This window comes from Solea senegalensis, linkage group LG19 (assembly GCF_019176455.1).
Source record: "Solea senegalensis isolate Sse05_10M linkage group LG19, IFAPA_SoseM_1, whole genome shotgun sequence".
Taxonomy (NCBI): Eukaryota; Metazoa; Chordata; class Actinopteri; order Pleuronectiformes; family Soleidae; genus Solea; species Solea senegalensis.
In genome coordinates, this window is record NC_058038.1 from 1,257,792 (window position 1) to 1,281,241 (window position 23,450).

General features: G+C 40.4%; 1 protein-coding gene across 2 annotated transcripts; it reads right to left on the reverse strand.

Moving 5' to 3' along the window:
* Window positions 1-478: 478 nt before the first annotated feature.
* glyr1 (glyoxylate reductase 1 homolog (Arabidopsis)) lies at window positions 479-23,051 on the reverse strand. 2 transcript variants are annotated; one of them, XM_044051857.1, is made up of 16 exons: window positions 22,970-23,051; window positions 20,744-20,780; window positions 20,588-20,667; window positions 20,351-20,489; window positions 16,495-16,605; window positions 11,717-11,800; window positions 10,983-11,036; window positions 7,881-7,931; window positions 7,723-7,796; window positions 7,289-7,388; window positions 5,888-5,998; window positions 5,676-5,777; window positions 5,407-5,569; window positions 4,683-4,862; window positions 4,477-4,601; window positions 479-3,295 (listed from the first exon to the last, which is right to left on the reverse strand). In XM_044051857.1, exons 1-16 carry the CDS (start codon window positions 23,005-23,007, stop codon window positions 3,221-3,223), a joined length of 1,524 nt encoding a protein of 507 aa, XP_043907792.1. In that variant the 5' UTR covers window positions 23,008-23,051; the 3' UTR covers window positions 479-3,220. The 2 variants fall into 2 exon arrangements, with proteins under 2 accessions (XP_043907792.1, XP_043907794.1); XM_044051859.1 differs by lacking the exon at window positions 11,717-11,800.
* Between the last annotated feature and the right edge of the window lie 399 nt (window positions 23,052-23,450).

Consider the following 23,450-nt stretch of genomic DNA (forward strand, 5'->3'; position numbering starts at 1 on the left):
CAGCATTAAGCTGGTCACACGTTCACTATTAACGTGGCCCCGCCCACTTCTGAAGATGTGCTGGATTTGAGTGTCAGGGTCGTCCAAGCTTTGATTTTAATATATTATTTAAACTTTTATTCCCTTCAGACCTTCTTTTATTAACAGTTAAAGTTACATTTACATGATTTATTTGGTGAAGGCTTGTATCTGTCTGTCACGATAAGGTGTTTACATGTCTTAAATGTCAACATACCAAGGCCAAGTTTCTGTCCCAGTCTGTCCCTGACATTACAAGACATTATAAAAAGCTGTTGTTATCCACTGATTTATCCACTGGATACACACCTGATGTGATCTATGAGTAAGTGCATTATAATGCAATGCTTATCATGGAATTATGCTGTGTTTCATTTGCATCGGGATTAGCAAATTGGAGCTGGGAAAGACATCAGCATCTGTTGTCTGAAATATTAAAATATTCAATGATAAAAACATGTCACTGATCAGGGGAGGATTTATTAAACAACCTGTTACTCGTGTCTTGATATTTCCCATGTACACAAAATCATACAGCTCCCCCCAAAAGCACACTTTCTTCATACATGATCTAACTCAATGATTTATTATTTAAGCCACAAATCAATTAACCATTTACACTTGAACAATCGACTGGTAAAAGAAAAAGGTGACGCTGTTGTCCTGTTGCATTTCAAACTAAAGACAAGTTGACGTCATTAATTCTAGTTATTGTAGACATAGAAGAAAGACTATAGTCAACCTAAAACTATTTACATGGCTTCTAAAAACAGTTCTTTACCTCAGTTAAAAACATCAAATATAATTCATGTTGGCAAATATTTCAAAATGGGATGTGGGATAATTCATACACAAGTGCATTATTTTGTTAATGATAGACTCATTTACTTATTCATGGATAGGTCTTTTTTTCATTTCACGATACAGTGGAAGAAGAGCAGGACTGTAATAATAATAATAATAATAATAATAATAATATATTATACATGTTGTATATGCCATCTATGCCAGTGTTTCCCAAAACTGATAAATGGCTGTGAACCAAGTCCCATGACTCATGTGTGTGTCCCGACCCAAGCTTTGAGAACCACTGGTCCAGCTCACCAACATGGTTTTAATGATTAAGTCTCACCGGGGAGTCTGCGTCTCTTAACTCACGCCAAAAATACCTCGTGTTTCTGTCTACGATGTAAAAACAAAAAATAACTGCGTTAACGAGTGACTTTTTTTTTTTACAGATGAATATTGTGAGCTGCAGTTATTTCAGTCACATGGTTCCATGTCTACCCCAGTGTTGATCCTTACTTTAGACGTTTACAAACGTGTTTCAGCTGCTTTAGAACTGCTTTAGACAGCACGCAGTGATGGACGCATGCATTCTAAATTATCTTTAATACAACGGTACATTCCACTTTAGGTCAGAACTTGGATTTTCCCATTAATGTTCCAGTCCAACTAAGAGCACACTCACCACACCCTGCATGGGACTACAAGACGGCTGCTCCACAGACACTGACACGTCTGTTTCACAGTAAGTCAGTGGTACACGTAATAACAATAACAATAATAATAATAATATTAGTACGACTGTAGGCATGTGGCTTCACTGCACAGTTTTGTTATTGACTGCTTCTGCCAGGAGAACGGTGCGCAGCGGTGACGTCACTCCCAAATCCGACTTCTGAGCTGCGATGTAAATGGAATGCAGCATAAGCTTGATGTTCACGTGCGGACATACTGACATGTTGTCATTTCTCAGCACCAGTCCCCACAAGTCACACAGCAAAAACTCATTCAGTAAACTAAGATGATGGTGCAGATGATCTGTTTTACTCCTTTTTTGTTGACAAAAAGCAATAGCAGTCAATAAAAACACTCTACACACATAGACAGTTACTGAGTACTGTAACACAAGGGTTATTATCAGGAGGTGGGGGTGTTTATGTGAGTGGCAGCCATCTTAAATCCCATGTCGGGGTTGATCTGACTTCCCCAGTTGGAAATCACAGTTCCTGTTGAAGGAATGACCCTCAGTGTCTGACTAAGGCTGGAATGACATAAGCTCCCACTCACAACTTCCTGTGGTAGGAGGAGCTCAGGTCAGAGAGAGCCCTCCCTCTGACTGTAAAACACTGCCTCCACTAATCCACATCAAACAGTTTGATTAGCTTGTTTCTTTAATGCAAGTCTCATGTTTTTCTAAAGCCAAACACTTGTTTTTATAACTTAAAATAAGAAAACATGACACTAATGATTCATTAGAAACTTCAGTTAAAATACAACTCAACTAGATTAATCTTGTTGCAGGGGAATATATTAAAAAAAAAAGAGAAAAACAAAAAACACTGAAAATTCTTCCAATAAAACAACAGAATGAAGGGACTGAACATGACGAGTGCTATTTGATTGTTACTGCATGCGAAAGGCCTCGTGTGGCCTGTTGCTCTGTTTTAACAGCAACATCAAAGCACACATCAGACCTGGAAACAAGCAGAAATAAATACATGGACCATTGAGAGGGTTACAATATTAAGGCAATGCAGTGACGTGTTCTTGGTGTTTTCTCTCATTGATTAAAAAAAAAAAAAGGAAATAAAATATCACACTAAATTAAATAAACTCTTCATTTGCACACAAACAAAAAAAAAAATCATACGGTTGTTTTTTTTAACAGACGGAGTCAGTGTGCTCTGCCCTGGTGTCTTCAAACCAGCAACTCACTCACAGTGTGTTCAGACCAAATACTATGAGCTGCTCTCACACCAGCACTGAAATCATTACGTCACGTCTGAGTCCTCAAGAGAACACAGCAGGAAAACCTCGCGATACTCGTGTCCTGTAAGCTCCTGCTGCTTTTATCATGTGTCAACATTCTGTTTAGACTTTTTCAGGAAATGGCTACAATCTGTCAAGAAGAAAAAAGATGGCCTGTCAGATGTTGACGAGTCAGAAATGGAGAATAAAAGCATTTGAAATTGAGATGGAGCAGGATAACCAGGTTAGCTCCTGAAATCTACATCTACCATGACTTATCTACTGCACGACACTCACACACAGTTGGTCTGAACACACCATCAGCACAGTCAAGTACAGCGCTCAAGGTTGCCTCAAATTTATATATAAAAAAAAAGTTTTTCCATGAGGAAAATAACAACTCAGTAAATGGTGAAGGAGAAAAGAAGAAGAGATCAAAGACTGCACTCTAGTGGATGTAGGCTCTGTAGACTGCAGAGATGTCGTTGTCTGACTGGTCCAGCGCCTTAGCCCTCTTATAAACCTGTGCAGCAACACAAAAACAAACCGCAGCTTCAGTTACATTCAAGTGTTACAGCTGCAGTGTGGAACATATAAACATGAAAAGTGACTTTTGTTTGCAGCTATGCTCTCATATGTTGCTGCCCTCGTCAGTTCCTGTGTGCAGGGAATTCTACCAGGTCACACATTCCAGAACTACTCAGGGTAGGAACGATGACCATGTCTGTGGATCATCTTTTTGCTCACTGGCAGCTGTGTCACAGTCGCTTCAGATCACGACATTTTTTAATGACTTCAAATATTGTCTTTGGTATCATTTTAAAAGCAGAGGTCATTTACTTTCATCAACATCAACATTTTCCACCACATTTGTTGTTCACAGTAAATGATAGAATAATCATTTCTTCTGTTCCTCATGTGAGCAGTGTGTGTGTGTGTGTGTATGTGTGTGTATGTGAGAGCTCTCTCATGGTTATTTAATGTAGTATTTATTGCCCTGTGATGAACAGCTATTGTTGTGCCGTTAGGTTTCAAAGCTTCAGTCAATGCAAACCTGGATCATATTTCCAGCTCTGGACCCGAGGCAAGGTTCTCTGACGGGTCTCCACTGGTCACGTTTCAATATTTCACTTGAGTTGCAACTAATGATATCATGACTAATGATGACATTATTTTCTCCATTCATCAACTGGTTTCTAAACAATCCTAAATGATTAAGTTTCAATGATTTCTTTGTGAGACGAAGCAAAGAAACCAGAAAACATTTGCATTCCAGAATCTGAAAGATCAGAGAAAGCGTTTTTTTTATTTAAATAAAAGCAATGAATCCATTATCAACATAGTTAATTGAGTAAAAGTTGCAGCCAGACTCTGCTACTGAGGTCAAAGGTCATTCACACACAGACACATCATTTCTGTCAAAACATCCGTGGATTTCTTTACTTCTTCACAACATAGACAAAAAAAGTGCATAAAGTCATATATAGTGAACATGGATGGAGAATCCTTTCATCAGAGTTAGGGTTGATTTGATAGAGATTTTTCTTACATAAGCTCATTCATAGAAAATCAACTGCCTAAAACCTTTTATATGTTTTTTGATGTGAAGACTTTCCTCAGCACAATTCAAGACATTTAAGAAACGTGGAGACCTATGACTGAATGAATGAATGAATGAATGAATGAATGAATGAATGAATGTACCTCATTGGCAGCTGCGGCCATTGGAGTTGGATGGTTGGCCATGTCTCCCATGGAGATGGCTAGCCTCAGATCCTTCTGAATGTGTTTCAAATAGTAGTCTGGTTTAAAGTTACCCTGTAAAATATCTACAAGACGCAGGAACAAGAGTTAGAATACTGTCATGTGCACAGTGCAGGTGTGTCAATGAATAACTCTTCATGACTTACTTTGGCATTTCTGGTCTACAAAGGTGCTCGCCATCTGTCCCTGGCACAGGATGTCCAGGAAGGTCTGCTGTGATTGGCCGGTGGCTTGGGCCAGAGTTAGACCCTCTGCAATGGTGGCCATGAAGCTGCCCTGCACCATGTTGAGGATCAGCATCATCCTCGCTGCGTTCCCTGCTTCACCTTCAAAGCAATGACAGAAGACGGTCTTTTCTCGTTGTCTCTGCTAATGTTACCTTGGTGCAATACCAAGCTTCTCATGCTTCACATACTCAACTGTCCAACTCAACCACACACTCCCACGTATGCACATACACAATGGAAAGTGTGTCTCTCAGGTGACCGTAACCACCTGAGACTGGGTCAAAGGGTCAGTGACCGAACTGGACAACGTTTCTCAAAACTCAAGACTTCTCTTGGACGAGAGGTGAGAGGTCTTGAGTCCAGGTGCCCCGTCCACTGCTGCTTGCAACACGTAGCAGCTGCTGCACAGTTGCCCACTGATAATAATCATGTTAAATATTAGCAGCGACTCTGCTGAATGACTGAATTCACTCATTACATTGATTAAATGCTCAGCCCTAGCACAAGCAAACACTGCTGCTAATTGCTCTGTGCATGGATCTAAAACACAGCTCTGGAGCTCCTCTGTTATTATGGGAGCAGGTTAGTCAGCTGATGGCTGCCACAGTCTAGGTCATTCATGTGGAATCAACTCTATACAGACCCAGGAAGAAGGAAGTCTTGCCCATGGCCTGGAAGCAGCTGCTGCAGTCTTCATACACCGTCCTGTCACCTGCTGCCAGGATGACCAGCATCCCATCATTGGAGAGCTGCTGGCTTCCTGCCACTGGAGCCTCCAGGAAACGGCCTCCCCGTGAGGTGATCACCTGAAATACAAACAATGGAATCCATGTAAACATTGTCATTCTTTGTGTGTGTGTGTGTGTGTGTGTGTGTGTGTGTGTGTGTGTGTGTGTGTGTGTGTGTGTGTACCTGTGAGAGTTCTGTGATGGTTTCTGGGTCTACAGTGGACATCTCTACATAGCACTTTCCTGGCCTGATTCCCTGCAGCACTCCACTGGGTCCCAGCACCAACTGGACCAACACAGACACACAGACAGACAGACAGACAGACAGGGTTTTTCACCCATAATCCAGAGACATTACAAAAAGAAGCCATGAGGTGCAGTTGAGTTGATACTCACATCCCTGGCAGCCTTTGGGTCAGAGACGCAGGAGAAGGTGATGTCACACATTGAGGCCACCTCTGCAGGGGTGCGGCCTAACCTGGCCCCTTCCTGAATGAACAGGTCACACTGGAACACAGTAGGCAGTAGAGTCAGCATGCACATGGCCACATGGCTGTGCATTAGGTTTCTGATCCACACTCACATTCAGTAGGTGGCAGTCATTCACCTGTAAACTGGTTTTGATGACAATCAAATCCACAACCCCAAGTAGTTGTTTCTAGGCATGGACCATATTGGACTTTTGCCGATATCTGATAGGCTAATATATTGGGAGCGCTTGGGCTGATAATAGACACTGATATACACTGTAACACATGTATTAGACCACCACCCAGTGTAAGGTTTATGTAATGGTTAATATAAACATATGTAGAAGCTATTTTACCAAAATTATAGTTTCAATGCTAAAATATAAAAATATTAAATAACTTGACGATTGATTTAATAATCATTAATGGTTGCAGCCCTACATGGGTCTGCGGGTATTTCACTAATGAAACACAGCCGTTATTTTGGAATAGTCACAGGAAAGAAAATGTGTCAGTCAGGTTTCCTGTCACAGTTATGTTGCAACATTTTTTTCTTTCGGTTTAAGTTACTTTCCAACACAGCACTGTTTAATCTTTGTTTTTTGATGTGGATGTTTTGTTTAGGACAGTTTCTATACAGTTCTATACACCTCTCAGTTCAGAGGGGTAGCTTCTTCCCTGAAGCGTCCTCTGCACGTTCTCTGATGGAAACTGATTGATGCACGTTCTTTTTTTTTTAGCATGCTGCTTGGTTTGAACTATGTTTAACTAGGTTTTATTTATTATCAATCATGCTCTTAACTATTATCACTGACTTAAGTATTTATTGTATACACACGCACAGATATATATTTATTTTTACTTTTTATTCGTGTCCCTTTGCTTGCTTCATATATGACAGAAGCCTGTGACCTTTAACAGTGCTTCAATAATGTTCATGCGTTACTCATACATAGTAAATTCTGTTTTAGAATAAATTTTAAAAAAATGAAGATTTCTTAGATATAGTGTTCTTTGAATGTGAAGCTATATTGAGATTAGGGGAGTAGAGTTGAGAATATGTGTCCGACACGGCCTTGACGTTAGTCAGAGAATCTCAGTGCTGATTGTTTTTCGGGGTCATTGTATGAAGCAAAAATATCTTTGTGCTTTTCAACGAATGATGCAAAGAAAATGCTCTGCTACCATGTGACTGCAGCATAAGCCTCTGTGAATGAGTGGTTGCTTATGTCTATGTATGGTCCATTTAGTTTTTCACATAATGAATAAAGAAAACATCAGTATTAATAATAACAACAACAACAACAATAATGAAATTGCCACACACCTTTTCTGCTGTGCGATTCCACACTGTGACCACGTGACCCATTTTCAGCAGGTTGGAAACAATGCCACTACCCATCAGCCCCAGACCCAGGAACCCTATCCTGGAAGGAGAACAAACTTTTAAACACATGAGAAAACATGATCATACGTGGATCACCTGCCTCCATCTTGTGTTATCTTCCGTTACACCAGTTACCTTCTTCACAACGTCCATGATCCGGCTCTGTGGTCATCCTCTTTTCTTCAACACCCTTTGTCAAATGTAATCACTATCCCTCCTCTACATGTGACCAAACCATCTCAACCTAGACTCTTACTTTATCTCCAAATGGTTCAACCCGAGCTGTGGTGTAGTCTTTCAAACTGTCCAGCTACATTTAGTGGGTCATCTTGATAAAGGTATTCAGTAATGCTATAGTGACAATGTGTTACTACCTTTTATCAGTGGGTGTGATGCTGCCATTGATGGCTGTGCTGTCTGCTGCTTGGATAGAGGTTGACCCCGTGACCTGCACAATCAACAAGAAAAATGTTACCTGATAATTCTACACATGTAAAAAAACATTTAAACTACTTTTAACGAGTTACTTTACCTCTTCAATGACCTTGAGACGCTTGCTGATGGGCTCCATGGATGAGGCTGGCTGTGAGCAGGAAGGCAGATGAACAGGAGATGATAAACACGCTCTTGTAAAGAGAACACTCCAAGTCTGCCTTCTTGTATTTACTAAGAAAGTTGAGAGTACGATTAAACAGCAAAGAACAACATTGTTTACATGAACTCAAACCATTTTGGTATTTTTGGAGTCATTGTGCATGTTTATTGTTTAATGGCATTGATGTGATATTTTTAAGGGGGAAACGCTTTCAACGCTAAATCAGGCGCACAAGAAAAGATAAGAAGGTGTGACTAGGATTACCATACTGACAGCTTCAGTTGGTACTATTCTTTTTCTGTATTTCCACCTGTGTAACCACAACTTAGTCATAAGTGATCCATAAATGAATACATTTGCAAACTAGAATGTAATGCGACTTGAGCGAAAAGGCTGTGGAGCAACCACTTATGGCGTGTTTCCACCGACTCGACTTGCTTTGGCACGGTTAAGTTGCGTTTCCACAAGCATAGAACCTGGTACCACATACTTTTTTTAGTTCCTGCTCTGGCGAGGTTCAGAGTGAGCTGAGGTGATACCTTGACCACTGACTGGTCAGAGTGTCGTCACAGGAAGAGACGTCCGACACAAGAACCAGTCCAACTATGGTGAACTGTAGATCAGTTAAAAAGACTTAACAATCCTAAAAACGGCAGCATCCGCAACTGGTTTAATTTCGGCCACAGGAATGTTACAGTTTTGTTACTGGTTACTCATACAGTGCGTCAGGTCTGCCCCTCTACAGATTTAACCTTCACCACACGTGAACAGCGATGATTCACAACAAACGAGATATAATTTACAACCAGCAATAAATGTGTGGAAAAAAGGAAGCCCTGAGGCCTGACCCGACCTGCCTCATTTGTGCATTTTTTCAGGTCAGGTTTGTCAGGTCGGCCCGACCCGTTGAGAACTGTAAGTCTGGTGTATTTAGAGACAGCACTGCTGATCACAAACCCTGTGGCGGTCATGGAGGAAGAACTGAACAACTAGTTTTAATTAACTCGTTTTCACTTCATTTACACTGAAAACAACTGCTTTACAAGTCACTAGTCACTCAAAGTCACTGCAGTTTCATGCAGCAGTGCAGTGATGACTGGCTAATAGCAACATTAAGAGGTCTGTTATTACTGTTAAGTGCAACAAACTGTATCAATTGACCAACATGTAAATTATAGTAACTCGACTCATGAGAAACAGGTTTGCTAGTGTGACTTAGCTGCAACATTAGCTTTGACACTAAGCACCATCATACATCATCATTGTTTACTTGCAGTGACGCTTCACCCTCCATGTAAATAAATAAATGATTGACTTTACTGGTTAAGTGAGAATGAAACAACATGTTCTGGTAAAGAATAAAATGACATCATTTTATTGACCTAATTCCAAATCAAGAGATTGTTAGTACGGACTTGTGAATTGCAAACAAATACAATTTAAATGAATAAAAAACATGATTAATTAAGACCAAGTACTAAACCTCTGCTGTCAATTGCCTTGATTTGTACATTTAGCGATGTAATTAAATAGTATCGTCTGTGTCGTCTGCAGTAACAGACCTGGACCGAGTGCAGAAATGCCATTCAGCAAATCCCCCACAGGATGACAAAGAACGGGGATTTATCAGTTAAGCTGCAGGCTGTTTCAGTTAAACTGCAAAAGACCTACATCGGGGATGAGGAACGGGTGTGGGGGTTGAACTGTGTCGCGAGAAATGCAGGTTCCACGGGCAAACTCGGCCCGAGTGTGTCCAGATAGAAGTGAATATTTAAAGTGACCTTTGAAAGCAAAGGTGTAATCAAGGATTTAACCACACCCCCAGTGTGACGTCCTGCATGCATTTTTTCTTTAACAACAGATTGCTCAAGTAAAGTCAGAGCAGCCAAAGCTACATGACCCTCTATGACTTCTCTTCTTTTTATAGTTGGTTTCCAGTTGACTACAGTGTGGTACAGTCCAAACAAATGGATATTATATCACTCATGACATGTACACAATCGAAATGGGAATTCAAAAATGAAACGAGTTAAACCAATGATCCCAGACTAAAAATGGCAGATCCATCTGCACTAAAAGAGAGAAAAATGATTGAGAATCGAGTTGTGACCTAATCGTGACACCCCCATAATTACATCACCCCCTGTTGGTTTTGCTAGCAGGCAGATTGGGAGCCCATATTTTAAGAACCGGCGACCAGGTTTCTGAGAGCCTTCCACCTCACCTGCTCAGTGGTGATACAGAAGTGTCATGAAAACCAAAAAACTGCTGAAATGAGAGACGGGGAGAGTCATGTAGAGTGGATATGCTTAAGCAGCATTTGTGAACTCATTTGGCAACAGTTTGAATCCAACGATGTGCTTGTTTATGTTTAAAAGTTATAAACTTTAAACTCTGTAGTATGGCTATTATACCAATATCCACAACATGAGACATGATATGGTCTTAGATTTTGGACGCTGTCATATCGTGACGACTTTTTACGGTTTTGCATTAATAATCAGATTTATTATATTGAACACATTTGTGAAACACACTACATATGATCTTGATTATTCAGTATTTTAAGATCATAAACCATGTATTGTCACTCTCCTTTGAGAAGCACAAACATCCCAAAAGAAAACCTTTCATGAGCACAGGGAAACACCATGTGTGCAGTTTTATATCCCCATATATTACATTACTTATTTAGCAGACGCTTTTATCCAAAGCAACTTACAAGGGAATTGAGTACAACCTGCCAGGGGTAGAGTTGAACTTGCAACCTTGAAGTCTTTTGCACACAAGGCATCGGTCTTAACCACTGAGCCACTCTACCCCATATATCTCGTCCAGATATTATTTATGCACCAAATCGCCCAGCCTTACAGAAATATTGATTTGATTTATATCAAATTATATAAATTATATATAAAGTATACTGCAATAAGATTTGTTCCCATATCACATAGAAATCTAATTAAATAACACCAGAGCATCACACTGACAGACCATAAAGCGCCGACTCTGAACCTGAAAAGAAATGCTGCCTCATACCTTCTCAGACTGGCTCAGCAAGAAGTGATGGAAATGTGGGTCATCTTTCACAGGCTGCAACAGAAAAAGACTTCAGTCAATTCATTTGTACGATGACTTTAAAAACCCTGCTTTTTTTTTTATACAGTTCTAGGAAGAGTTCTTGTTGTTATTGACAGGGATACAAAAAAACTACAATAAGAGTAGAAAGCCAAGAGCAGAGGCAGAGCACATTTGTATCAGGGATATGTTGGCTTCATTTTTGTGCTGCATTAGGAGGTGAAGCTGCATCTCAATCCCATCTACAATGCCAACAGTAAATAACAGAATAAATTCAGGAAGCCTTTCAGACTTTAGATGTTGTTGTGCTTTAACTGCAGCTGAAAACTGCTTTTTAGATGGTTTGGACAAATGGGCGACTGACACACGAGATCAGCTGACCAGACCAATGTTTCTGTATGTACATGTGCACGTGTGGGTCACACTGCCTTCAGAGCATTAAATACACAAGTGGTCATTCACCCTGGTTTCTGAACAGCAAGCTGAGCAACAGGCCACAAGGCTCATCAAGAGAACACCTATTGTGGGTGGGCGGGTGGGCGGACACACACACACACACACACACACACACACACGTCAAAGGGAAAGGTCTGCAGTTGTTGGTGAGTAAAGCCAAAGGTTAAAGGTCAGGAGGAAAGGAAAGAAAAGCAGGGCAAGTCAGGCTTTGTGGGAGGGGGGTGTTGGGGTTCACCTACACTGCTTTCCCATTTGAATCCTGAGCCAGGTCCAGCCCCCAGCCTCTCAACAGTTGATGGCTCGGGGTCAGAGTCAGTCAAGTCCTTAAGGAGGAGAAAGACACACATTCACCTTCTAAAATCAAAGGGTGAGTTTGCTGCCTGTTTGCTGTAGTTGGGGACGGCTGATTCTCCACCATGTGTTAAAGAGATGGCGTTGAGCAACTTCTATTCACCTCCATCTCAAAACCATTGACTGATGTGCAAAGATGGACACCACTGGAGACATGGGTCATACCACTGGAGATGCGGGTCGCACATTTGAGTGAACCAGCCATTTAAGACAATAGACGCGTTTCCATCAAGAGCAACAATTTAGGGGTTATTTTTGTGTTTCCTTTCGGAATAGTCTGAAAATAACTAGCCCCATACAGTTCCATTTTTTTGTCACTCTTCTCTTGGGGTACCAGAGGAAAATGGTACCGTAAGGTCAGGGTGCAGCTAGACCAACTCCCCCCATGACAGTCAGCTGATTGTCCAACAGAGTTTTCTGTTGTTTGGCCGTCTTTCTCTTCAACACCCACATTACAACAACTCCAAACTGAGCAGGAAAAGAAGAGCTGCTGGATGTCCTCCATTATTGTCTGGTGTGCCGATGTCCACATTCGCTGCTGCACCAGTACGACATCATGCAGCGTATCTTGCTGGCTCGGCCATCATGCGCAGCCGACACCATGCCTACCGAGTAAAGGTACTGTTATCAGTGGAAACGCAAGCCTGACCCAGGGCTTTACCATTTCAAACCGAACTGTACCATGATGAAAACACAGCAGATGGCACTGAACTCTGTTTGTGCATTACAACCACGGCTGCTGTAACACTGGCAGTATCTGGAAAGAAGACATGTGCTGTGAAGCCAAAACAGTTTAAATAAACAAGTTTTATTTAACGGCGCAAAATGCAAAACTGAGCACCTGCATGTTAGACCCAAATAAATACACGCACCGCAGATAGGCATGAAAATTTGATTATATGCTTGATTATAAAATGTTAATCAGTTACTGCATCTATTCAAAATAAAATAAAAAGAAATTTGAGAGGTTTCTTAAATGCATCGTGAAACTGCTCCTCTAAGCTCAACATGCTGTAGATCGCGATGAAGTGATGACATTTACCAGGGTCTTTGAATGCATCTCGTTAGCTGCTCCTTTAGAGGGACCTGCTGTAAACCCTGCATTACTTTCACTAGCTCTCGTGTACTGGAGTTAAGAATATTCCATCCTGAATAGGCATGCTCATCTATAAAAGCAGACCAGAACCATGGTGTTTGTATCGTTTTACATAAGAGTTTCTGTGTTTCAGTGTAACGCATGATGTTGGAAAGTCATGTACAGAACATTCTGCACTCCCAGAAGACTTTGATGAAACAGCTACCAGTGTCTTAGTAAAATTTCTCGACGGTGAAGGTTACCGTAACCACGGTCGATAAATTGTAAATTTTACTTTCTAAAGTTGACCTAATAATTCCCTAAATATAGATGCAGAGCTGCAGTGAGCCGTCGAGACAAACCGAGTTAGTGAGAGAAAACTCTGGTCACCAGAGCAGCAGCAGTCATGTGATCAGATTGACTGAGTTTAGTGACGACATGGAAGCAGACTGCAAATTAGAAATATATAATACCTGTAATAAAAATATGAAATGGTAAATGTAATAAAAGCCGATGTAGAAACAAGAGCCAAAATAGATAGTTTAAATTAATTCAAGAATAATCATTTTTGGTTAGATCTAAAAAAAATGATCCAACCTGTTTTTCAAAAAAAAGTGATTTGATCTAAATTGTAGGTTTTGTGATCTGTTGGTTGCACCTTTAGCATTTGGCAACAATGGCAGAAAAAAAATGACATCTTCTATTCTCAGTGGGTTCATCACATCATCTGTAATGCAAACAACTAAAGGATGCATCACAAATACCCAATGACCTAAATACAGTCATTTCCTTCTTTATTGCTAAGAATCTGATGCATTGATGAATTGTGGAGAGGAATGGAATTGGAATAGGATTATAGAGGACACTTGACAGCCCTAATGTATACTATACTATACTATACGAGCTTAACATCACCTGGGGCTTCTCATCCTGTCTAAGGTACCAAATAGGGAGCATATAAAATCAGTTACTGTGACTTTTCATAATATATTTAAAAATATACAAACTCCAAATGTTTCTATCAATGATTGAAAATGATGAACTCCATTGATGACCTAATTTGTGGTGCGAGTGACGAAATTAATCAGGGTCTTTTAATGTGTCGCTTAAGCTGCTAAAGTTAACTCTCATAAGATTAGAATATTTAAATATTGGACAAATAATACCATTTAATATTCAAAGAGCATTTTTGCTAGTACCAGGTTTTCCAGCATTTTAACATAAGTCTCTTTGGGATTTACTGAGACAACTAAAACACAGACTGGGCTTTAATACCACTTCCACGATCACATCAACCAAAGTTTCATTAATGGATTCATTAAATTCACTTGACCTGGACTAAGACATTTTAAAACTCTTGGGTCCATGTGTAACTATGTATGCCCTGCATTGTTTGGCTGTGTATAAAGAATATGTTCTGCTTCACCTTCAGTGTGAATGTAAACACTACTGACATGTACAGACCGCCCTGGTTATTACAGGTGCACTAGTGACATAGTGGTTCCACGTCTGCTCGAAACATGATAACAATCGCTTGTGGTGGTAAAGCCTGACAGATTTATGCTTGCATATTCTCTTCCTATGTGTAGTTACATACCCATGACATGCACCTCCCCAGATATTTAACTAAATTCTTATCACTGTATTTTACTCTAACGGTTTCAAGGTATACAACTAGGGATGGGACTTTTTTTGCAACCTCAAAAAAAAAAAAAGGTAGGAAACAAATGTCGAGGGACGGGGCTTGTGGGATTGTCATGTGTATTTGTGAATTGTATTTTGTCTTTCAAGTTAATGCATTGCCTATTGAAATAAACATAGGGCAAATCATAAAGTGCGCTACATAAATGAAGACGGCATCTCACCCAGTCAAGATCCTGCACACTGGTGGGCACTTAACGAGCACAGGTTCAAAAACATGAGCCTACCCTCTGCATCCCTGACACATCCGTGCCAGCAGAGAGACTCAGCCCTCGCCTTCTTCCCAAACACGTGGACGTGCTTGTGTTCTTGGACAAAAACTAGGCCGAAATGGTGAGATAAGTTCACCTGTTAAAGATTTCATGGTTGGCGGTTACACCCACGGACATCAATAATGGATTGCATGCGGGTGGGTTGTGGATGAAATAAATAAACAAATAAATAATATGTAGGTTAACATATTGACTGGATCTGAAATGAGGCAGAAATTAGTTAACGTAGAGGATCTGCACAGCAACATATTATATTTATCCGACTTCTGCTACAATGAATGATGATCAGGTGGCTGGCGGGTGCGGGTATTACTTGTTGAAAAAAACATTGCTGCGAGTGGTCGCAACTCTAAGTATCTATGTTTTTGTGATTTGTGTATTTGTGATTAGATTAGCATGATTGATCTCTTTGTTTGGTGTAGCTGTTGTTCACTGCTCTGATGTGAATATTGGACATTACAGCCATGTTTCTGAGCCTAAAATGAAGTCGTACAGTGGAGAATTTTTTCCACCCTCCACGCTGCTACTTTGAAAAAAAAAAAAAAAAGGACCAACAATTCGACAAAAATTCGACACGGGTGCCTCGACAATCGACTCTCAAAATACTGTGTCGTTCCCATCCCTATATACAACTGGAATTTTTTTTAGCGCTCAGTGAGTGAGAAGCTCAGTTGAGTGTGTGTCTGATAACGTAACTATATACACTCTTGGTTCTCTCAGATGTATTATCTTCTAAGGCGGTGGAGTAAATGATCATAGCTGCAATTACTACCCCACTTCAGCTTAGCCTTTCGCATGTGTGGTGCAGCAGTGAAAAGGGTCCCCCCTCGAACAGTGTGTTGCTGAGCCACATTCCATTAGTCATATACCAGTCCATTATTCATATACTGGTCTTGCGGTATAAACCAGTGACATGGACTGTAACATTGTGGTTGATTTCCTTCAACATACAGCTGTGTGCGTGAATTATGGACTTAATCAAGAAGTGTGATTAAGAATGTCAATGCTTTGGCAGGGATATGATCACTTCAATTTAGTTTTTTTTTAAGTTAGTTTTAGTTTTTTATTAATCCCCTTAGGGAAAGTATTCCTCTGCATTTTGACCCATCCTAGAATTAGGAGCAGTGGGCTGCCACACTGAGTGGCGCCCGGGGAGCATTGGGGGTTGGGTACCTTGCTCAGGGGTACCCCAGCCCTTTTTGGCCAGGTGGGGATTTGAACTGGCGACCCTCTGGTTACAAGTCAAGTTCCCTTTCCACTTGGCCACGGGCTGCCCAATTGTAGGACATTAAATGTACATTTCCAGTTTGGTGGAGTCTAACGCCTTGTTGACTTACAGATACAGTGTGTAAACAATAAGCAACAAATAAACATGCAACTGAACAGCCGTCACATCACCATTTCCTCCCAAGCGCGTTGGAGAAACTATGTAACCCCCCAGTCGGCATCGAACCTCAAAAGATGTTTAATTTGTCCAGTGAGTAAAAACAAAGTTGTGTATAGAGCTCAGCCACACACTAGACCTTTAAGAGTAACCTCCGTACAGACAACGAAACAACCAGAAAAACTGATTTGATTTCAACACCTGTTTGCTTTTACTCGTCAAAGTACTGCTGACCTTCTCAGAGGGGTCTTTCAGCGCACTGAGATCCTCGTCGTCCTCCTCCAGTATTTTTAGTGGCTTGTTGGGCGTCCTCTTTCCTTTCGAGTCTCCTTTGCCCTCAGAGTTCTGTCAAAAACACCAGACATCAAACATCAGATCATTTGGCAATACATCTTCAGCAGGTCCAAAGTGGTGAATATGTCATGAATGAAAACTTTTTTTCAACAATATTTAAATTTATTTTTAACAGTTTATCACGCACTAAGCAGTCCAAACACATCTGAACATACACATAACACTCCTTAAAACATTATCCCATATCCCGAAAAGTTTACAAATATACAAACATACACATAAAATGAATTAGTAAAATAATAAACAAAAAAATAAGAATAATAAAAAAACAATTACATTAAACTGTTTGTTGAGCACCATGTCATGTTCAATCAATGCTTACTAATTCTGTATCCACTACTATACATCTCCTCCAGGTGGGCTACAAAGGGCTACATTATAAATCACCACTAGGTGTTTCCACCACACGGGATAAGTCAGTCCATTACTAGACAACGGAAGAAAGGGTCCCCAGATGTTTTCAAAAATTGATTATTTGCCCTTAATATGTATGTTATCTTTTCTAGTAAAGAAGTAGATAATTCTGAAATCCATTTACCTATCCTTGACCTATCCACCTCCTTCCATGCTAAGGCAATGACTCTTTTGGCCAACAGTAAGCCTATATGTAAAAATATTCTATGATTTCTTCTAATGTTGAAGGTAGTTGGGCATATACTCAATAAAAAAACCTAGGATCTAGAGGTAATTGTATGGTTAATACAGTATATCCTCAATATACTGTCTCACTTCTTCCCAGAGATTTTTAATTTGAGGACATTGGCAGAAACAGTGAAAAAGTGTACACTTTTCCTTTTCACATTTTATACAAACATATGGTATGGCACTGTTGAATTTATTAAGTTTATCTGGAGTCAGATATGTACACATTAACCAATTGTGCTGCAGTAGTTTAAGGCGCGTGTTAAAGGGGACATATTATACCCTATTTCCCCCATTAAAATAGTTCCCTGGTGTCCTAATGAACATGTCAGTGACATGCTTTGGTCAAAATACCATAAGGATGAAGAATCATAGTAGTTCAATAACCATGCTAAACCCGCCCCTTTCAGAACGCTCGGTTTTCGTGCATGGTCCCTTTATATGCAAATGAGACACAGGCAAACACACACCCACTTCTTCCAGGGGGTTTCTGATTTGTCCTCTTTACAGCGCTTTACAGCTCTATTCGTCTCCCCCTCCCTCCACTAGTTCTCTGACAATATCAACATGGCAGCGTGCGCAGAAAACAGCGAGAGTGCCGTCACAGGAAGAGACGTCCTACATAAGGATCGAGCCGAACACTGTCGAACTGTAAATCAGTTAAAAACACTTATGAACAGAACTGCTGATCGCCACCGCTGATCAGCGGTGCCGCACTCTCTGTGTCACCGCTGATAGCCAGCGGCAGTTTAGGCAGATCGCCGCTCTACACAGAGAGTGCAGCACCGCTGATCGCCACCGCTGATCGCCAGCTCGCAGGAACACCGGAGCTGGTCAGTGGTGGTGAGGTCTCCGGAGCACAGTCTCCGGTCTGATATAGCAACATACAGTTTATTCAGCGATCGTCAGCGGCGAGATGCATAAACAGCTGCTTTATGTGATTGTATCAGACTGAGTCTGTGCTCCGGTCATGGAGGACGTACTGAACAAATATGTTTAATTAGGATGTGTCAGAATGGTCAGTTATGAGCTCTATGTGATCTTTTCTTAACAATTTGTGTGTTTGTACATTGGTGAAATACGTCGCCTGACTAAATACGGTGACCGCTGGCCGCAGTCTGATTACATTACATTACATTACATGTCATTTAGCAGACGCTTTTATCCAAAGCGACTTACAAAAGTGCATTTAAACATTTGGGTACATATAAGAGCTAGAAGTAAGTAAGAGCTTCAGGCAAGAGTCTGATGCGAAGTGGTGCGAACACACGTTTGCTGACTTTATCCGGCACATTAGCTTCATATATAAAATCCTCTGTAAAACACTGTGCTCCACTGTGCAGCCACCAACAGCACACTTGTCCCTCCGCGTTGACATAATACCGCTCTTCCTCCCTCGCCTGCACTCTCGCAGGGACAAGGTGGAGCTAAGGTGGAGCTCGCAAAGTAAACTTACTGGTGGGGCGGTAACATTCGCGGTGAAATGCGCATGCTGACGTCATAAGCGCAGGGAATTCAACATCGAGCGTTTTATCGCCTATACTTACACTAAGCGGAACCACGAAAACATGACTGAGTATTGTTTTTCCACACTTTGGCGACTGGTAGGGCCCCCAGAGTCCCAAATATCAGTATTAAAATGGTTAAAAAGTTGATTTTGCATAATATGTCCCCTTTAAAAGTTTGTGACTGGGCCTTGGCACAAGCTCTCTTCCACTCGTCACTGATGTTTTCCTGCAAATCTTCTCTCCATGCCACCAGCCTTTTTGGCGACGTTTCTGGAGATCAAGCCCCTTCCATGGCAGTCGTTAACCATTATTTCTTCTATTGTAGACAATACCGGGCTGGATAATGATTGATTTTGTTGTGTTCTAATGAAGTTCCGCAGTTGTAAGTATTTGAAGAACTGGCTACGGACAACATTGTATTTGACAATGATTTCTTCAAGCCCAGATTTTAAATCCTCCATCTCCTCTTCCTGTGGGAAAAGACTTTTTTCCCCATATTGGACTAAAAAGGGAAAGGCAGTCTTTTTCTTTAAGGTATCTTCTAAACTGGTGCCACACACTAATCATGTTTCTAACCATCTGGTTTTATGTGTTCCTTTTAAGTTTCTTAATATTAGCTGAGTACATTTAAATAGGTAAAGGCAAATTAAGTGCATTATCTTCCATCTCCCTCCACAGCGGAGAATCCATTTCTGTATAACAGAACATCAGTGTTCTCAACTGGGCAGCCAGATAATACCAGAGCAGATTTGGACATTTAAGTCCCCCTCTATCATAGGGCAAATACAATAGTGACACACTGTGTATAGTTTCTATGGAAAACTACACACAGTTTCCATAGAAACCTGGTGAAAAGTGTTTTCATATAGGAAAATAGATATGAAATCTTAGGAAGCACATTCATCTTGAGAGTATTTATCCTCCCTATTAATGACATTGGTAAAGACACCCATCTATCCAAAGATTTTGAGATTTCTTGCATAACTGGCCCATAATTAACATCTACAATATTATTGAGCGTTGGTACAATTTGAATGCCTAAATAAGTGAAGCAGTCAGCAACTTTAAATTGTGCAGCTACTGTAGGTGGGTTTCCCCTTTCTTTGTGGTTTAACAGCATTATTGATGTTTTAGATTTATTAATCTTATAGCCTGAAATCTTACCAAATTCCCTAACCAGGTCTAACAGGGCAGGGATAGATGTGTTTGTATTTTTGAGAAAAATAATGACATTGAATCTTTATGCTGAAAGACCTGGTTGCAGATGGCCTGTCACACTCAACAAAACTGATGAGGGTTACATAATCTCTCACTAACACAATTCCCACTGCAGTTAAATAGCTTCATTAATCAATCAAAAACTAATTGGAAGCTATTCTGATGATGACATTGTCTTCTGAGGCAAATATTTTACAAGTAAAAGTACATGTACTACATCCAACAGCACGAGGTGGCTTTGCTATTTTCCCCCTCCTCTCACGCTTTTTTTTCTTTTACGTTCCATAATTGTTACTTGGCTGGTATATAACAGATGTGTTCATCAAATGCAATGAGTGGTATAGCAAAGAAACAAACCCTCTTCCCACCTGTTCTTTTCCCTTGGCCTTCTTCAGGAAGTCCTCCACTGCATCCACTGCCTGCTGGAAGCGCTTGCCTTTATTTATCTTGATCATCTCCTCTTTGTGGGCATGGTAGGGCTTCAGCTGTTCTACTTTAATCCAGGCACTGGACAAGAAGGCACACAGAAACACAGCTTTTAAACACTTTGTGGAGAGGGTAAACTGCCAGGTCAGTGACCACACGTGGATATGAGGCAAACTTACTGGTCTTCAGTTCCAAAGAACTTCACAAAGTGGCATTTTTTGCCCCTGGGCTTTTTCAGATCCTTTGGAGGGCTTACTACCTGAAATATGATATAATACAATAGAATAAAAAGTGTTGTGCAAGTATCTGAATATACTGAAACTTTCACTGCTTACCTTTCCTGGCCATGGTGGGTAACGGCCAAGCTTCCCCCTGAAATAAAAAAGGGTTATATATTTACTCCTGGTAAACATTGTGCTGTTGCTTAACCTCAGCATATGTCTGGTACAAATACCAGACATAAAACTGAACATTTAAATGACTCTGTCATGCAGGATGACATATATATATGTCAATATACACCAAGTATCTTGTAGTTAAGACAGATTTGATTTAAGTTTTGATGGTCATTTAAAAGCTGCTTTACAACACAGTTTCTGCAATTCTCCTATTAACTTACAAACAGCAAATCTATGTGCAGCCTTTTCAACACATCACATCAGAATTCACATCACATCCATTCACACGCTGCCAGCACAGCCATCAAAAACCACTTGGGGGGTTAAGTTTCTTGCATCTTGAAGCTGCTACTTCAAGCTCAACATGCTGTAGACACGGCAGACATGCTGGAATTTACCAGGATCTGGATTTTTACAATGCACCTCATTAGCTGGAACCATTGACTCGAGACACTGCGCTATTTAAACACCCGTTCCTACTCAAATCCAAATTGTGAGAAGCTCTACGAGAGCTGCTTGTGTTTGGAATTGTTCTTTTGTTTCATTTGCTAATGAGCAATGTACGGTATGTATGTATTTATAGAACTGTGTACCTTGAACGTGTATCATGTAATTCTATGTTTCTCAAACTATGGTACGTGTATCACCAGAGAAATCAGAAATACTGAGTGGAACGGAGGAATGTAGAGCAAAGATCATAGAAAATGAAACAAATAAAAACTTTTTTAAAGAAAGACAATAATAAGTCACTTTATCTCTCATTTCATCTTAATCTAATTTCACAATACCAGTGTGTGAAGTATATGTGAGGAAGAGGATGATGAGAGAGCAAATCATCTTAATGAATAAATCTACCTCCAGTGAAAGGTCTGAAGCTGACTTTGCTCGGCCTATTTTTACGACTGTATTGTAACGTTGATGATAATGGTGTTACTTTGAGAGCTCAATATTTTCTCAGGTGGTACTTTGAGAACCACTGATCTAATTAACGCCTGTTATAAGCAGCATACACAACAAAATACGAATCATCTATTTTCTCTCGGTTGTCAAAATGTAAGATGGCAAAAATTATAATCTACCATCTGAATTGTCCAATTTAAATACAGAAAAAATGCAACATGGCAATTAATTCTTCATAATTATATGAAGATAATGAATTAATCATATGGTGCATTTTTCAGAGTGTTGGTGGAATCCTACTTAGGGATGCAAATGATTAGACATGATAACAGGGCAAGGTCCCACCATATGACTAATGACTAAAACAGGGCGCTAAATAGACTGTTATTTTGTTTTTTTATTTAGTACATTGAAGTCAAACCTACGCACTTGATTTCAGCGGGAAAAAACAAGAATACATACTAAAAAAGTAGTATTTATGTTAAATTAAAGTTATTTTTATGGTTATAGAGACTGGACCTTTAAACAAAACATGAAAACTGCTTATATATGTCAAGTATGTTGTACTGCGCAGTTACATATCAACATTTTTAATTTTGAAATTAAAACCAAACAAGGCTAAATATAACTTTCTACCTTTTCTCCTAACATGCTCCGTAGACTGGGTTGAAGTAAAACCGTGTGTGTGAGTAATGTAACGTACACGACAACCTGTCCTACTTTCTCTGTGTTGTAATGTTGAGAAGTGTGGCTACATGTCAAAATGTCGTCACTTGACACCTAAATCAGACTGGAGAATGGCTTTAAATGGCTTCAAATGGGTTTAAATGGACTCGACAGGAGCTGCGTAGAGAACTAGTCCAGTGGAGCTGAACACGGAAGCCGAGCACACGCGAAAACACCCCACAGTTGAGACCCGCTTATGCTAGCAAAGCTCGTCACAGACCACAACAGTGGAACACAAACTGTTTGACAAAAGTTACCAAAGAAGGCGTCGTCGAAAAAAAGACGTGGTTTGAGTTTGCGAAAGCGCACATTTCCAGGACTGAGCTCGCAGCTGTCGACGCTTGTTGACTGAGTCCGCTCGGTTAGCAATTTGTTTGGGTTGACCATCAACTAACCTAGTGTTCGAACACTACCTCCTTCAGCCGAACACTACTGACAAACATGAGCATAAAACTAAACCGTGTAACTCCGCGTATAAAAGCGCAGTGTCGTTAATGAGACGCTGGTGCGTTTAAATGTGTTTAAATGAGATCTCACCACACCAGGTCCCCGATCCTCAGATGCACCGTCGCCATCTTACAACTTTAATAAAACGTCACAGTAAATGTGGGGGGAAGACAACACACACACACGCGCGCGCACACGCTCGCGCACACACGTACACACCCCCACTGATCACACGTGAAGACCAGCCCTTCCTGTCTACGTCACATCCGCTTTTCTGCTTTGTTTATCACATTCCACCCTGAAGTTAGGAAAGATATGAAGACGAGACTGCAACCACATTTAGACCATAATATACACGTATATACCTATTTATATCTACATACATATATGTGTATGTATGTATATATATATATATATACTCTATTCTATTTCCTATAGTTAATATCTTTATATATTGTACTTTTTTTGTTAATGCACATTTATTATTTATTACCTTGACTTTATTTGCAGTAAATTTCCCCGAGAATCGAGTTCAATCAGCCAGGGGTGGAATCGAACTTGAGACCATGAT

Excerpts from the sequence above, each read along its gene's own strand:
- glyr1 (XM_044051857.1), bottom strand. The coding sequence starts at position 23,007 with ATGGCGACGGTGCATCTGAGGATCGGGGACCTGGTGTG. Across the intron at positions 7,932-10,982 it reads TGCTGAGCCAGTCTGAGAAG|CCAGCCTCATCCATGGAGCC; the intron begins GTATGAGGCAGC and ends TCCTGCTCACAG. Across the intron at positions 4,602-4,682 it reads TGTAGACCAGAAATGCCAAA|ATATTTTACAGGGTAACTTT; the intron begins GTAAGTCATGAA and ends TGCGTCTTGTAG.